The sequence below is a fragment of the Tinamus guttatus genome, unplaced genomic scaffold, assembly GCF_059628265.1.
Source record: "Tinamus guttatus ecotype Peru unplaced genomic scaffold, ASM5962826v1 Tinamus_guttatus_pri_ptg000272l, whole genome shotgun sequence".
In the NCBI taxonomy this organism is placed as follows: domain Eukaryota; kingdom Metazoa; phylum Chordata; class Aves; order Tinamiformes; family Tinamidae; genus Tinamus; species Tinamus guttatus.
Window position 1 is genome coordinate 1,709,894 of NW_028288806.1, and position 14,725 is coordinate 1,724,618.

At 47.3% G+C, this 14,725-nt stretch overlaps 1 protein-coding gene across 3 annotated transcripts in view; it reads left to right on the forward strand.

Moving 5' to 3' along the window:
- Window positions 1-14,725, forward strand: part of LSAMP (limbic system associated membrane protein) — a 952,895-nt gene that overhangs the window by 780,874 nt on the left and 157,296 nt on the right. For all 3 annotated transcript variants that reach the window (XM_088527273.1, XM_088527272.1, XM_088527274.1), the window contains one exon: window positions 13,432-13,664. In XM_088527273.1, coding sequence (XP_088383399.1) covers window positions 13,432-13,664 — 233 coding nt within the window. The remainder of the gene's footprint in view (window positions 1-13,431; window positions 13,665-14,725) is intronic.

The following is a 14,725-nucleotide window of genomic DNA, read 5'->3' on the forward strand; positions in this document are numbered from 1 at the left end:
ATTCCTCAGGAATGGAACTGAAAGAGAGCATAAAATCTATTCTTTGCTGCAGATTGTGCTTTGGATGCTCCCTTTCATCTATAACCAGTGTATCTAGCCCTTAGGGTTGCACAGCAATCTGTGGAAACATGAACAGTGTTCCCAGTACGGTCGTATTTGTCAGAGTCTGTGAAGAGCCTGCAACACCACCATCTGTTTTAGCGAGCAGGTAAGGGATTAAGCTGCAGAAGTCATGAGATCCATGCAATACATGGAGACAGAGCAGACAATCACAGCACAGCTTCCTTTTTTTTTTCTCATAATCTAAAAATAACTTTGATATCCTCTTATTTAGGGTTTAATGTCAAAATTTGCTACTGTTTCATTCCTGTCACATAAATCCCCAACTGCTGTCGCTCCCCCAATGTTGGTACTTACCCTGCTGCAAATTTCAGAGCTTGCAAACCCTAAACGCTGAGAGAGAGAGCAAGAGAGAAGCCCATTAGTGTGGGAGAGCTGAAGGAATGTGTCCATTCTGCTGCTCTGGTGTTCCACAACGGGCACGGGTTTGGAGGGCAACATTGCTCTAAGTTGTCTCCCCAAGGATGGGAGGTCTCCTGTAAATGTCCTGCACTAGACAGACCCTGCGGATATGTAGGCACCCATCAGGTGCGTGGCTGATGGGAGCCTTCCCCTAGCCAAGTGCAAACTCAGTGCAAGCCACAAATCCTCATCTTTAAAACGTTCCCTGGATCTGAAACCTCCTGCCAGCTGGAGCTGCTTTTAACGGAGCAGACTGAAGTGCTGTATTTAACGAATTCATTTAGAGGCTGATGCAAGGAAGCAGAGCTGATCCTCATCTAGTGTAAATTTAGACATGCCCATTTACTTTAGCAGGGCCCTGTTGACCCTTGATTTATGCCAGCTGAAGCTGAGGTTTGGCATCGCTTCCTACAGTACTGGACTTGTGGAAATTATTTAAAACAAGTGATCCTCCAGAAGAACAGAATTAGAAAGCTAGCTTTGGACAGCCGTGACCCATATCGGGAAGTAAATGAGCATGGGGAAGAACTCTGTGCGGAAGCGATTTATCAATACTTTGGATGAACTGTGCTGGGGGGAGAGGTTTAGTTTTGCAGTAGGCTCTTGGGACAACAGACAGGAATGTCAGGCAGTGGATACAGATAAGATAGCCCTGGATAAAAGCTTCCAGGAGGATTAAGCAACATTGTCTTGGCCCAAAAAGGAAGAGGTTTTCTATTCAGTGTTCCAGCCAATTTACACATCTTGTTTTGTCGATCCTAGAAAACTGTAGGTCAAAAGTACAGGAACAATCAGAGCAGTCTCTGTGGTGGTGTCTTCCCTTTCCTTTGGTGGCTGGCCTGGAGTTCAGCCCCAAGGCACAGAGCCAAGTGGTCCTAGCCAAATGCCTTCAAACAGTGGCCAGGAAGAGCTCGTGTGTCAGACAGTCCTTTCTGCTCTGTTTGCACGTCCCAGGGCAGATCCCAGCTGGGGAGAAGGAAAAGGTGGTCTCTAACAGTAGTGGTAAGAGGATTTCAGAGGCTGTTCTGCCTCTGGTCAGTAGGGGTGGTGGAAGGGCACTACATGATAAATACTTGCACTGATGGGTAGGTCCTGCTGCCAAAAGCAGCTGGCCAACACCTGCCAGCTGTAAAACCGATTCATTAGATGACTTTGTACAACTCATCTCTTGCCAGCTCCAGCATGTCCTTATGTGTAAAACAGGTGTAGTAATACTTCCCTTTTGCAAAATACAAGTGCTCCAGGTACACAGAGCACTTTTGCCCATGCCTACATACTATGACAAAAACACTATTTGATGCTCAATATGTGCGAAGTTGCCTCATGATACCAGGTCCTGCAAGAATCTAATGGAAAATACAACTTACAATATTATTATCAGCAGGATGGCAAGGAGATCAGCTGCAGGAATCATTTCTGCCCTCTCCTCTTTCCAAGGAATCGGAACTTCCTCCTATTCTATTCCTGAACTGGAGATTTTAAGCTAGTGCCTGGCTTTCATGTCAACAGCAGAAACTCGCTGAAATATATCCTGACATTTCTTCTTTTTCTACTCTTCCCCTTCGCCTCTGCTATTTATTTATGTATAAACATGTCCTCCTCTGCAAGGTGTATTGTGCATGTGGGGATAAAGGTAAGCTTACATCAAAGCTCCTGAGAGTTCTCCCTTCTAGCAGTTTCTCCCCCTTTTTCTTTTTTTTTTTAAGCCTTCCCTGCAAGTCTTTTCCAGATGCTCATTTCAAAGGGCCTCATGGTGGACAAAAGCGATGTGTGAGATGCAGCATTCAGCAAAGCTGCAAGAAAAGGAAAGCAAAGCAGAGCTGAGCATTGCCTGGCCTTTACAGCTTTGCTGCGGTTTCCATGTAAAGCAGTTCTCCAACATGCAAGAGAAATAGAGCATGCAAATTGAATTTTGTAGCATTTTGTTTTATGCTAACAAAACACAGTTCCTAGGAATTATGGGTCATTTTTCCCCAAAAAAGTGTCATTTCAGGTAGCGATATCAGGGCATAGATATGTGAAGGAACTCACTACCCTAAATGCTGCCTTGAAAATTTGAGACGTGGTAAACATAAAAGCTGCGTGACAAGGTATTGAGAAATATTTAGGGGTACGCAAAGTGAAAACAGCTAAAAGACCTTGCTTAGTCTATAAGGAATTTGAGAAAGGAGCTGTGCTTTCTTAACATGCTGCTGAAATCTGGCAGGTAGAGGGGTTTATATATCTTCTGGTTCTTTGTCCAACATTGTTTTAAATGTCTGAAACAATAGAGGTTTCCTAACTTTCCTGAAGGGACTTTTCATGAGACAAGCACTCGGAGAGGGCAAAAAGTTCTTCAAGTTTGAGCAGACTTCTTTCTTTTGACCTATCACTCCTTTCTAGATCCCTGCATGTCATGCTGAATAATTCTTCTCTTCGCTCACTGCTTTTAGCTTTCAAAGAGGTATAGCTTGTCAACATGTCCCTTTTAAGTCCTCTCTCAGTCAAGTTATACATATTTAATGTTTTTAAGCTTCCCTTAGATGCTGATCCCTTTCCAGCCCTTGATGGGTTTTGTTGCTGCTTGCCTCTGAATTCCCTCCAATTTGCCCATATCACTCTGGTAACAAGGTGCCTGGGATTGACTGCCCTAGTCCAGGTGTGTGCAGGATTCTGGAGTCAGTTCTGGGTGGAATTAAAAACAGAAGCAGCAGAATCTCTCAAAGTGAATCTGCTTCATGGTCTCCTCTCAGAGAGCATAATTTCACAACGGTATTTCAGGACTGGCTTTAGATATGGAAATGAGAGCATGTGTCTTGCTCAGAAGCTGTTCTTTGCTTTCAAGTGGGAGAGAGATGGAAAAGGGGAAGAGGGGTTAAGCTCCTCAAAGGCTTTGTCTATATTAGACTTTTTTTTTTTTTCTCTCCTCTTTCCTACTTTGGCTTGCATGGGCTCAGTCCATGGTGGTATTGATGACAGCTCTGGCACAGGCAGGGAACCTGGCATGTTTCACTACTCATCTTCTCTGCAAACTCTACAAGCCCCAACTCCACCAGCAGTGCTGCAACAGCAGGAGCTGGAGAGGGAAAAGGTCAGGTGTAAATAATAGCTTGAGCTTTATCACATCAAGGACGTGTCCCTGGTTAAGATGCAGCAGCTGGGAATGAGCAGTCAGGGTGGGCCCACTTTCTCATCTACAGGGAAGTGCTGCTCTTTATGTTCAGCTGGCGGTGGCTTGTAGGCAGCATTTGGAAGGGAAGAGGGTAATGTCTGAGTTGCCTTTGATCTTCTCATAGTTTCCTGAAAGGTGGGTAAGTTGCATCTTACTTTCCTAAATATTGCTTCCATTCCCGTCTACCTCCTAAAGGATTTTGAAGGGTGATTTCTTCTTGGCCCTATCCTCAGAACAAGGGCTAATGCTTCAAATGTGAAACCTCCTTTCTCCTTCCGGAGAAGGAGAGGTACAAGGTGAAATGAACGTTATATCCACAAAATGGATAATGCCTTCTCAGTGTAAGGTAACACAGTGCTCTGGTGTTGAGAGGTGCGACTTCATGTAATACAAAACATAGGAGACACCTGCCAGCTTCACAAGGTGCTTAAATCTGATGTGTGTTCATGGACTTGCATCAATTGAGGGTTAATCTATAAAATTTTCAGCCACAAAGTACTACCGAAATGAGGATGAGCTTAAAAAAAGAAAAAAGTAGGGTGGGTGAGAAATGCCCGGGGATAATAAAAGGTAGAGTACAAGCTTGCGAGGTGGAAGGCAAGCTGTTATTCAGGGAGGAGGCCAAGGCAGACTTCCTTGGGGCTAGATTTATGTGTGTGTGTATATGTATATATATACATATAATGGCTAGGAAGCATTGTGGAAGTTATTCGAATGGTGCTCTCCCTTGGCCTTCTAGGGGTTGTTCTCCCTTTCTTTGAAATATCTGTCACCAGGCATCAAAGGACATATGCTGATCCATGTGGACTGGTGCTTAGATGCTGTGATACTAACCTGTTGCTGCTGCCATTCCTGGTTCCCTCCCTAAATACTCAGGTATCCCCTCTTCATAGAGAGGAGCTACCACTGCAGATACATTTGTTCCTGCCAATGCTTCAGTCACTTCCGCAGCAGCCACTGAAGCTGGTGGCCAGTATGGGTCCCTGACAAGCCTTTGATGGTCTATTTGACCTTATTTTCCCACATTTCTGCCTCTGTCACAAGCCTTCCCCAAGGCGGTGTGTGGCTTCAGGCCACCTGGCATTTGGCTCTTCCTTGCAGCAGCGCCAGCTCTCCCCCTTGGAATGGGGCCATGGGACTGTGTCATAGAATGCTTAAGATTGGAAAGGACCTCGAGAGAGCATCTAGTACAACCCCCCTGCACATGCAGTGTCATCCATCTTAGGGACAGTTCCGTAGGCTGATGTGTGCTTATGTGCGTATAACTGAAAGGGATGGCTGCTGAACCTCCTCCTCACCTGGAGCCCACAAGCTGGGGATTGAAACCTGCATTGCTAGGCTTCTCTTTACACTCACTGTAATGTGTTGATTTGTAGATCTCCCCTTGGTTTTGGGACAACCTTTGGTGATGCCTTCCGGATTTTTAGCCTGTGACTGGCGACAAGGAAAGGATGCTCTGAAGCTCCCTCTAGCAGCTCTTGCTTGTCTTCTCGTGCTTTTGCGCTGTCCTTCTTTGGCACGGTCTCCATCCTGACCTGCCCTGTCTCTGTTTTTTTTTTTTTTTTTTTTTTTTCCTCCCTGCTTTTCGGTCCTCCCCTTTGCATCACTAATCTTGTCATTATCTCATTCTCCGGTAGCTGTGCTGGCTGCCTTGATGTTTCTCGCCAGCTTTCTGCCTCTCCCCGCTCCTGTGATGCAGAATTGCCTTTCTCCATCCGCCCGGTTGTGTCTCTGCTCCTTATCTGGGTGCTGAAACTCCAGGTGCTGCCACTCTCCGCGACATTTCGCGTCGCCTCTGCGGCTGGATAATTACCAGATACAGCGTGAGCTTTCCTGGCAAACCCTCCCTCCCCTCCTGCTACAGAAGACCATGTCTTTGAAAACACTCTTTAAATATTTATTTATTAAATCCAAGGAAAAAGTTTGGAAGTAGGTTTTCTGGAATTACCTAGTGGTGGACAGGGGGAGTCCTCATCTGTGGCTGGATAATTACTATTCTTGGAGCATCCCCCTACTAGAGAAAAAAAAAAAAAAACATGGTGCTGCGGGGACTATTCAGTAACTGCTTGGTCTCAGGTCCAAGAATTTAAGAGTCAAGAGTCAATATCCAGGTCATATAAGAAACTAATTACTCTCGTGAACCTCTGTTTCTAAGCGACTGCATTTAAGTGCTTCTTAAATGTGCGCCTGTGTCTCTAGTTATGGCAAAAGCCTAGGGTGCTTAGAGTAGGTGCAAAAGCAACCGAGAGATGATTTGGCCCCGTTCCCCACTTCCATCCTGCCTCACCTCTGCTATTCCCATGCTTCCCATTCTGCCACCACAATGGCACCCGTGCCGCAGATGAGATGAGCCTGCGCTCCATGGGATGCCTGGTTATGGCAGAGCCATCAGCGGATATCTTGCTAACGCAGTGTGTTCCATAGCCCGTCAGCATGACCTAATCGTCCTACATCTAGATTGGAGCCGGTTTTCTGGCTGGGCTGAAAAGGGCATTGAGGAGTCCTCAGCTAACCCAAAGGGAAGCTGTCTCCATGCAAGACCCAGGCGTGAGCTGAGAGGGCACTCAGTGGCTCTGCACGTGAGAGGCAAACAGCCCCTCCACGCGCGCACACACACATGGAGTGAGTCCCCTGGTAGGGAACTCGCAGCTAGAAATGGTCACCCCAGGTGACCCCCCACAGTGTGTGCAAGGGCTTCCTAGCTATGGCGTAAATAAATTGAGCTTCCCCCGCCCCTATCGGCTGGAATCTAGGCAAACCCGGGGCTGTGGTGTTAGGGCTCAGTCTGAGGTCTTTTTTTGTACTTTGAAGTTTGAAGCATGTTGATATTAATAAGGTACCTCCCACTGAATGAATGTTGGCTGATGTTGTTTACTCGGGTGTACTGATCTGCAGAAGATGAGAAGACCAATAAATCATGCTAGTGTAAGTCCTCTTATTCTGCCATAGTTACTTCCCTTCCCCTGGGAGAACCAGCTTAGAATTGCTTTAATTTAGGGTATGATTTATGTGTGCACACGTGTGTGTGTGTGTGTGTGTTTTTCCTTTTCTGCACAAGCAAAAACCTAGACTTACAGAGACATTTTAACATTTAAAAAAAAAAATGCAAGACCAACTGTGTGTGTATGCTGGTAAGAGCCTGCTCAGTGAGCTGTTGTCTCAGGCTGTTGTGATCGTTGTGGATTCCCTTGAATTTCCTTTCCTGGGTTTATCACAGGGACTGAGAAAGGAGGATGCCCGAAGCACATGAGCAGTGCTGCACCAATAGTAATATTCACTGGTTGCTGTTCTCTTCTTTTTCGTTAAAAAGGGCTGATAGTAGAGATGTGGAAGCATTTTTCTACAAGACACTGGGGAGGCTTCATCTCCAACACTGGGTGTGAACTCTCCTCATGAAAGAGGAATTCAAAGTGGAGCAGATGCAGGGAAGGACTACTGGGATGCTTAGTGCAACGGAGAAGCTATCATGCAGGAAGAAACCAGAATAATTTGGCTGTTGAGCCCAGCAAAACGAAGGCTGAGAGGGTAATATGGTTGATGTCTGTGAACATGCTGGAAGATAAGCACCAGGGAGGGAGAAGAGCTTTTAAGCTAAAGGATGGTGTTAGCATGAGAGGGAATGGATATAAACCAGCCATGAATAAATCTAGACTTAGAATTAGAAGAATTTTTTAATCACCGGAGCAGCAAGACTTTGAACAGCCTGCTGTATGAACCATGGTGAGCCCCTTGTTCCGAGCCCCCTGGAATGGCACCAAGTTTAAGAAGGAGTGAGATCTCTTTCTGAAAATGATGATGAAGATAGAGCTGCCCCAGATTGTGAGGGGGGGACTCAGTGCTCCAGGAGCCCCTCCTGGTCCTGTGTGTGTTTTTAGTGCCGTTTTACAGAGTAGAAGGAGCAGCCCCACAGAGATCCTGTCAACCTTTCCCCAGCCTGTCCAAGGGCGTCCATCCCCCAGCAATGCCTGGTCCCAGGAGCCTCAGAAGGATGCAACAAGCTCTGCCACAACCTCGTGTGGCCAAAGCAAGGTGCACCTGAGCAGATGCTGCACTCCTGGTCCCGTCAGTTTTACAGTCTGACAGGACTGTCTTCAAGCAAGGTTTCTTTTCTAAATCTTTCTGAGGGACTGTCTTATTGTGCTGGCAGTGGAGGCTCAGCAGGTATTTAAGCCACACTTGACAAATCCATCCTCTGTCAAAACTCCTTCCCTAACAGTGACCCTGCTGTGGGCTTGGAGGATTGCAGTGTGTCAGAAAATGGAGCAGCAGCTGGAGCAGCCTGGGGGAAGAGAAGAGCAGCGGCAGTGGGGAGAAGGAGAAGCTGGAGCGGTACCTCACAGTGGTTCATGCCTGTGTTAGCCTCCTCATGTGAAATGAGGTGCTTGGTGTTTGGCCAAAGGGAGCCTGTAGTTGATGCAGTGTCCAGCTGCCACCCACTTACAGGCTCGTCCACACGGATGGAGATAGGTTCAGCTGGAGCCGTCTTGTTCTGCAGGGCCCCGCTTACCACGCGGAGCAGGACTGAAGAGCAGGAGGAGACGGAACAAACCAGGCTGGTGTGATTTGCTCTTGAGCTTTCCTTGCAAGCCCGCAAGCAGCCTTGTGTTTAACAACTGCATTAGCTTTCCGGGATCACGCTTTGCGACACAACAGAGAATCCGTCTCGCACGTTCAGAGCTGGCAAGCAGAAGCTCACGTTGCTGCGTGTCAGGCATGTCATGTTTGATCCCTTTCTCTCTTCCCTCTTGCCGTTTTGCTGCTGGAGTAGAGGGCAGTGAGGGAAGCTGTTAGTTGAATCCTGCGAGTGTGTGTGAAGCCACAAGATTACAACAGGCTCATCATGGAGCCAAAGGGAAGGCAGGAGACTTCATCCATGGCAGGTTGTGATGCCCTCTGAGTGAAGGGGGTCACGCTCCTCTGCAAGTGCAGTAGGTTGGGTTGCAAGTGCTTAACTACCTGCTCATCAGGCTACTGAGTTTTGGACTCTTACACAGAGAAAGTTTTACAGAAGAAGCGATCAAAGGGTTAACAGGAAAAGACGATGAAAGGGAAGTATGAGAATCATGACACTGAGCTGTCTCCAACACGTACTTTGGAGAAAGAGGCTGGAAAAGGTAATCCAAACCCATACTACTTATTTATTTCCTTCCACAGATGAGGTAAGAGCTGTGGTTTGCTGGTAAAGTAGCATGCTGTATTTCATTTAAACCTAGCAGCTCAAGTCTTCTCACAAGCAGGGCTGTAGCTGAGAACTGTGGGAGTGCAGAGGCTGTGAAAGAATTTATTTATTTAGAATTGCAACAATACTACTAATAATAAAAGAAACCCACAATTATTCCAGGTTCAAGGCAACCCAATAGATCATTGATAATGCTGTAAAACCCCTGCAGTGTTAAAAGTAATCATTTAAACAGGAATTGCACCAGGGAGGGGGAGAGGGTGGGAAGCTTTAAGGGCGAGAGCTGCTGAAGTGACAGGAACAACATAAACTGCTGCAAGTGCTACAGCAACATGCTGGGAAAATAACGCACTGCGCAGTGCTGCCTCGGTGGGAGGAGAAGCAGCAAACACCGGTGCTGAGGGCGGGCGAGGGGAACAGCGTGGAGCTGGAAGTAAACCACCAGGCTTGGGATTCACTGGGAAAGAAAACCCTGACTTCATCCCGGGTAACCTCCAGCAGTTTTATGTGGACAACATGTTCCTGGGTCAGTTGTAGCGACTTTGCTAAATTCTTGCCAGGCTTGGCTTCAGGTGCTTTGGAGTGGCGCCTAACCTCAGCCTAGGAAAGGCCTGACATCATGGCAAAGTGGCATCGGCACCCAGTGACTCACGTGCTGGAGTGGGCTGTAGAAGCACTCAGACGGTGTGTCCCAAGGCATGGCCCTCCTCACAGAGGGATCTGTGACTGTTGAGCATTAATTGTTTTCCTACCAGTGCTGCAATGTGGGACTTGTCCAGGTGGTGCAAATAAATATCTGTCGTCAGTTAAGAAGGGAGCAGGCTCTTCTCTAGAGCAAGCGAGCTGGGTAGGGTTTTCTTTGCCTGAAGCTCTTTCTGTAGCCCCCTTGCTCATATCAGAAGTGCTGGTTCTCACTGAAGATCCTAAGCACACTCATGCTGGGAAAGCACTGTTCCCCTTTCTCCTGTGAAATGTCACAAATAATTTTCTGTGTTTTATGCATATGGAGAAACCAAGGCAGAGATGTATGAGATCTTTTTTTCCTGAGTTTTTCTCCAATTCTAGTTTCCAGTTGCCATCTCCTGGCTAGTTGTTACATGACTGTTAAGCACTGTGTAAAAGTTAGAAGCACATTCATAGCAGCTTAAAAATGATGCAATAACTAAGTATCTTAAAACTGCCAAACCTCACTATGTTTGTCCATAAGAGGGTAAAGGAGACTAAAGGGGCATGGCAGCAATTTTTTTTTTTTTCCTTATGTGTCTTTGTTTTGGCTTGTGTGTCTTAGGTGTGGTTGGTGCTAATGTCAGGGGTGGTTGACATGATCGTCTGTGGTATGACTGTCACCATTTGTTGGCCCTCTCATTAGCTGTATCAAGAGATCCAAAGAAATTAGACTTGGAACCTTAAGTGAAAGCCATGTGAATGGATCACAAGTAGTTTTATTAGCATTCACCAACAGTGGTAGTAACACTTTCAATAAGCCTAATGAAAAGGGCTTGACTATTTCCGTGAACTTGATTATTGATTATTAGTGAACGATAAGAGTCATTTGATATCTTGCAGATGCCATGGTGCTATTGCATTGCAGTTAAAATGTCACTTAACATGCCATTTAATATTCTATTAGTATTGAATTAGCACTTATTACAGCTGTGAAAATCATCACCATAAATCCTTATTAAAGTGTGATCCATAAGACTGGATGGCAGTGCTGGCAGACTACAAGGGTGTGGGAGTATAGATGGACATGCTGAGATACATCATCTACTTTGATGTATGTTCAGAGTGCGTCAGGGCTTGGAATTTCCACATTTGTACATTGATTTTCTCTGACAGTTTTAGAGGAACAGGTATGCTGTACAGAACGGCTCAAATCCATTTTACTTGCTCTTCCAGTTTCCCTTCTCTCCCTCTCCTTCTCTCTCCCTCTTGCTTTATTTCGATAGCGCCAGCTAACTTATTTCGAGGGCGCCTGCAAGGTTGGCTGATGGTAGCTATTGACCAGTGTCCTAGGGTTCACCTCCAGCAGTAACCAGCATGAGACAGGCTATGGCATGCTTTTTATCTTCTGTGGGATGGCCTTTCTTAAGGTAATGCATTTCCTTCTCCTTTCAACTGAAGAGGAAGGTCAGTGGTCAACGGGACGCAGAGGCCCAGCTAGAATCCAGCTAAATGTGTTGCAAATGGGTTTATTTTCCTACTTCTATCAAACAGTGCTTTGGTCTCCAATCGAGGCTCTGTGGGACAATGGCTTTAGGGAAATAACGGTGATGGATGGGTTGTCTGTGGCAATCTGGGCCAGCAGAAGGTGTCGGCAGTCCTGTTTGTGGCAGGAGCATGGGTGCTTGGCCAAGCTTCCCCCTGCAAGCAGGAGGCCGAGTGTCTCTCTGGTGAGACTGCCTAGCCGCTATGGACCTCAGCAAAGCTGCAAGGGCTCTGCTGAGCCAAGGCACAGGCCATGGCATGGAAATCGCCTGCCTAACACAGGGCAGAGGGGCAGAGGCCCCAGTGGCTCATGGTGGCCCTGGCACGGGTCTGAGGGGAGCGAAGCCAGGACGCTCAGCTCACGAGTGCCCGGCAGTGCTGATAGGCGGCCGGGGATTCTGAGAAGCGAATAAGTAACCTCAGCTCCCCCTGACTTCAGCTTCAGCTCTTAATCTGCTTAGCTGCTCACCGCCATCGCCCTCAAGGCTTCTGTAAATCCAAAATGTGCAGGAGAGGGTTTCAAAGTACCTTTGGAAAAGATGGAGCCCTTTGATTCTCTGTGCTGTTACGAGTCTATGTGGAAACACGTGCAAGAAGCCTGGTGATTGCGAGGCAGAGGGCACTTGGGACAGCATGGGCATCCCTGGTGTGCTTGGCTGTAGTGCCGTCGTGAGGTCTCTGCTTCCTGCCCCCTCCCTGGTGATTCCTGTCCTGGATGGGCGCCACCATGTGCTCTGGCAGAAGAAGCCATGGAGCTGCCCCAAACACAAATGGCCGCTCACTGATTCCCCGTCCATCTCTTTTTCCTGAAGAACAGCTTTTTAAAGGCAAAAGAACAATTCACACCTGTAAAGTCACCTTACGGCGAGTGCCTGCCTGGCTGGAAGAAGGCTTTCTGGCTGGAGGAGTGAGCCCACACAAGCCTCGCTTGGCTTGCAGGCCCGGCGCTGGCCATGCTCTGGGGGGCTGCTCCCTAAAGCAAATGGTTGTTAGAGCAGAGAGACCTGCCGCTAGCCTGGCCAGCGGCGTGGCGTGCCTACCGCCTGCTGCCGCCCGCCTTGGCTTTCCTCCTGCCCACAAGTAACCCCAGAGCAAGGCAGGCCACTTCCATGGGGCTGTTTGCTGGGGAGGAGGTGAGAGGTGCCAGCCTGCGGGTCATGGCGCATGGGGTGGCAGCCACAGCGCAGCCTGAATGAGCTCCATTCAGCCAGAGGAACTTGGAAAATGTCTGACCCATGCCTACAGGCAAATATTTGCCTTATCTTGAAGTGATAATCTTTATTCTCTTTCTCTTTGTCTCGTGAATACAACACATGTGTGTATAGTGCTGGGGAGAGGTGGGTTATTTGGATTCCTGGAGGCAGCGGGCAGAGCTCGGAGAGGTGAATTAACAACAGCTCTGGAAACCAGACTTCTTTATCTATCCGCAGATCAAACGCAGCGTGGGCTGCTGCAGGGCAAAGCCTATCAGCCCGTCTAAGCTTGGCCCCAGTAGGTACAGCTGCCAGGGGAATGAGGAGCTGTGTAGCCATGTCTTGTTCAGCCCTTGACCTCTCAAATGAGACCCAGCACAGAGTGAGCAGAAGGGGCCGCCTCGTTTGCTTCTTTCTGTTTTGTCTGTGCAAATCCTGTTCTGGAATTGCAGAGTAGTGGAGAGCAGGTGCCTCCACCAAAACTGTGTTGGCCTTTGTGGCACCTTCTCCCCTTTCTGTCAAAGAGCAAAATCTTGGTCCTGCAATAGAAGTCATGGTTTGTCCTGCCCCTTGCAGCTGCTGGCAATGGCTGATGACCGGGGCTAAACGAGGTGCTGATCCTCTGCCTGCAATGTTCACCACATCCTGCGTTTGTCACATAGAGCAGTGGGTGACATCCCTGCAGCCTTTTGCTTTCAGCATGAAATCTGTACTTGCCTGTGCAAGCAGCCAGATGCACCTCAGCAAGAGTATTTCTGGATAGGGACCCAGAATGGCTCTCCACAAAGCCATTTTTTTGTCAAGGTGGCAAAGGAGTGGGTATGCCCTACCCTTCCTTGTGCCACTGGAAACGAGGGAAGGAGCAGCTGCACCCTGAGCTGACGAAGTTGGGGCTCTGAGTGTTTTCTTTTACAGTTGTGGCATAAGTGTAAGCCACAGGTAAAAGGAAGAGAGAACAGGAGTCAGGATCTTTGCCCCAAATCCCACATGATCATGAAGCCTTTTAAAGAATTATTGTGAAATACATGGCTACGGGCCAATGATGGTGAGTAGCACTGTGACCCACTGACAAAGCAAGAGTGGGCTTGAGCAAAGAGGTACAAGGGGAAAGGACAAAATAGAGATGATGAAGATGTTTGCTAATATCCCACGTGTTTTTTTTTTCTCACCCTCTCCAGGTGTTATGTAGAAGACAGAAGCTCCAAGGTAGCCTGGTTAAATCGCTCTGGCATCATTTTTGCTGGAGAGGACAAGTGGTCCCTGGACCCTCGAGTAGAGCTGGAGAAAAGGAACCCACTGGAATACAGCCTGCGGATCCAGAAAGTGGATGTCTATGACGAGGGGTCCTATACCTGCTCAGTGCAGACACTGCATCACCCCAAGACTTCCCAGGTTTACTTGATCGTGCAAGGTAAGGAGCATGTCTGGGAAGACAGGAACGAGTGAAAGAAGCAGTGCGTGAGGAGGTTTGTACCTTTCTGGAAGAAGGCTTGAGGAGGGAGTAGAAAAACCCCTGAGTCAGTAGCATGTGGACCTTGCAATAGTAACCAACAGTGAGCAATAGTTTATAGAAGAACCCAACAGGCCTATGCTCTTCCACTGTAGCAGGGCATAGCACTAAGTCTGTCCTTCCCAAGGGAGCCATGGAGCAGGGAATGCTGGTGATGCCAAGGCATGCTCTAGTACAATGCAAGCCTGGATATGCTGGTGTTGAAGGAAGCATATTTGTTTGTAAATGCCCTTGTCAGAACATCTTGCTTGCCTAATTTCTTCCCAGATAGCTCTTCCCAGACAGGTTTCATTGTCTCCTTCTTTCTGACGTCTCCTTCACTTTTTTTTTTTTCCTTGTATCAAAAAGATATTGTGTTTGTGCTTTTTGGCCTTCCTTTGCTAACTCTTTGCAAGGCTGGAAAATTAATTTTCCTAGATGTTTTTCCATGCTAGGTCATTGGTTGCAGGGTACACTGTCACCAAGTCTGTGTGAAACCTTGCACCTTAGGTAGCTGCCACATACCTTATGTTGCTTTCTCCTTTTTTAGCTGTTCTCCTGTGTGTGTTACAGGGAAGTGGAAACCTGACAGTTTGAACTAACGCTGTCCGATCTGTCTGCTTGCGTTCGTTGTTTAATAGGGAGCAAATGCATTAGCAGTGTTCTCCAATTACTGTTAAGGGCATTATGAGGTGGGTGTTTTTTTTTTTTTTTTTTCCCCTCTCTCATTTTTTTAATCATCACAATTCTCTCTGTCTGCCTATTTACTTAAAATATTTGTCGAGAGGATTAAAAGATATCTATCAAGCACATACATACATATACATATTAGAAGTCTGTGCTCTCATTCAGAGAGAAGTTTGTTACTTCTCCTGATTTTTAGAATTGCCCCAAATGCGACCGACTTCATTTTCCCCCAACAAATGTTTGACTTGCTCTAGACAGAGATGCGCGTGCAGGAGTGCCTCCTCTTGCTGGTTTTG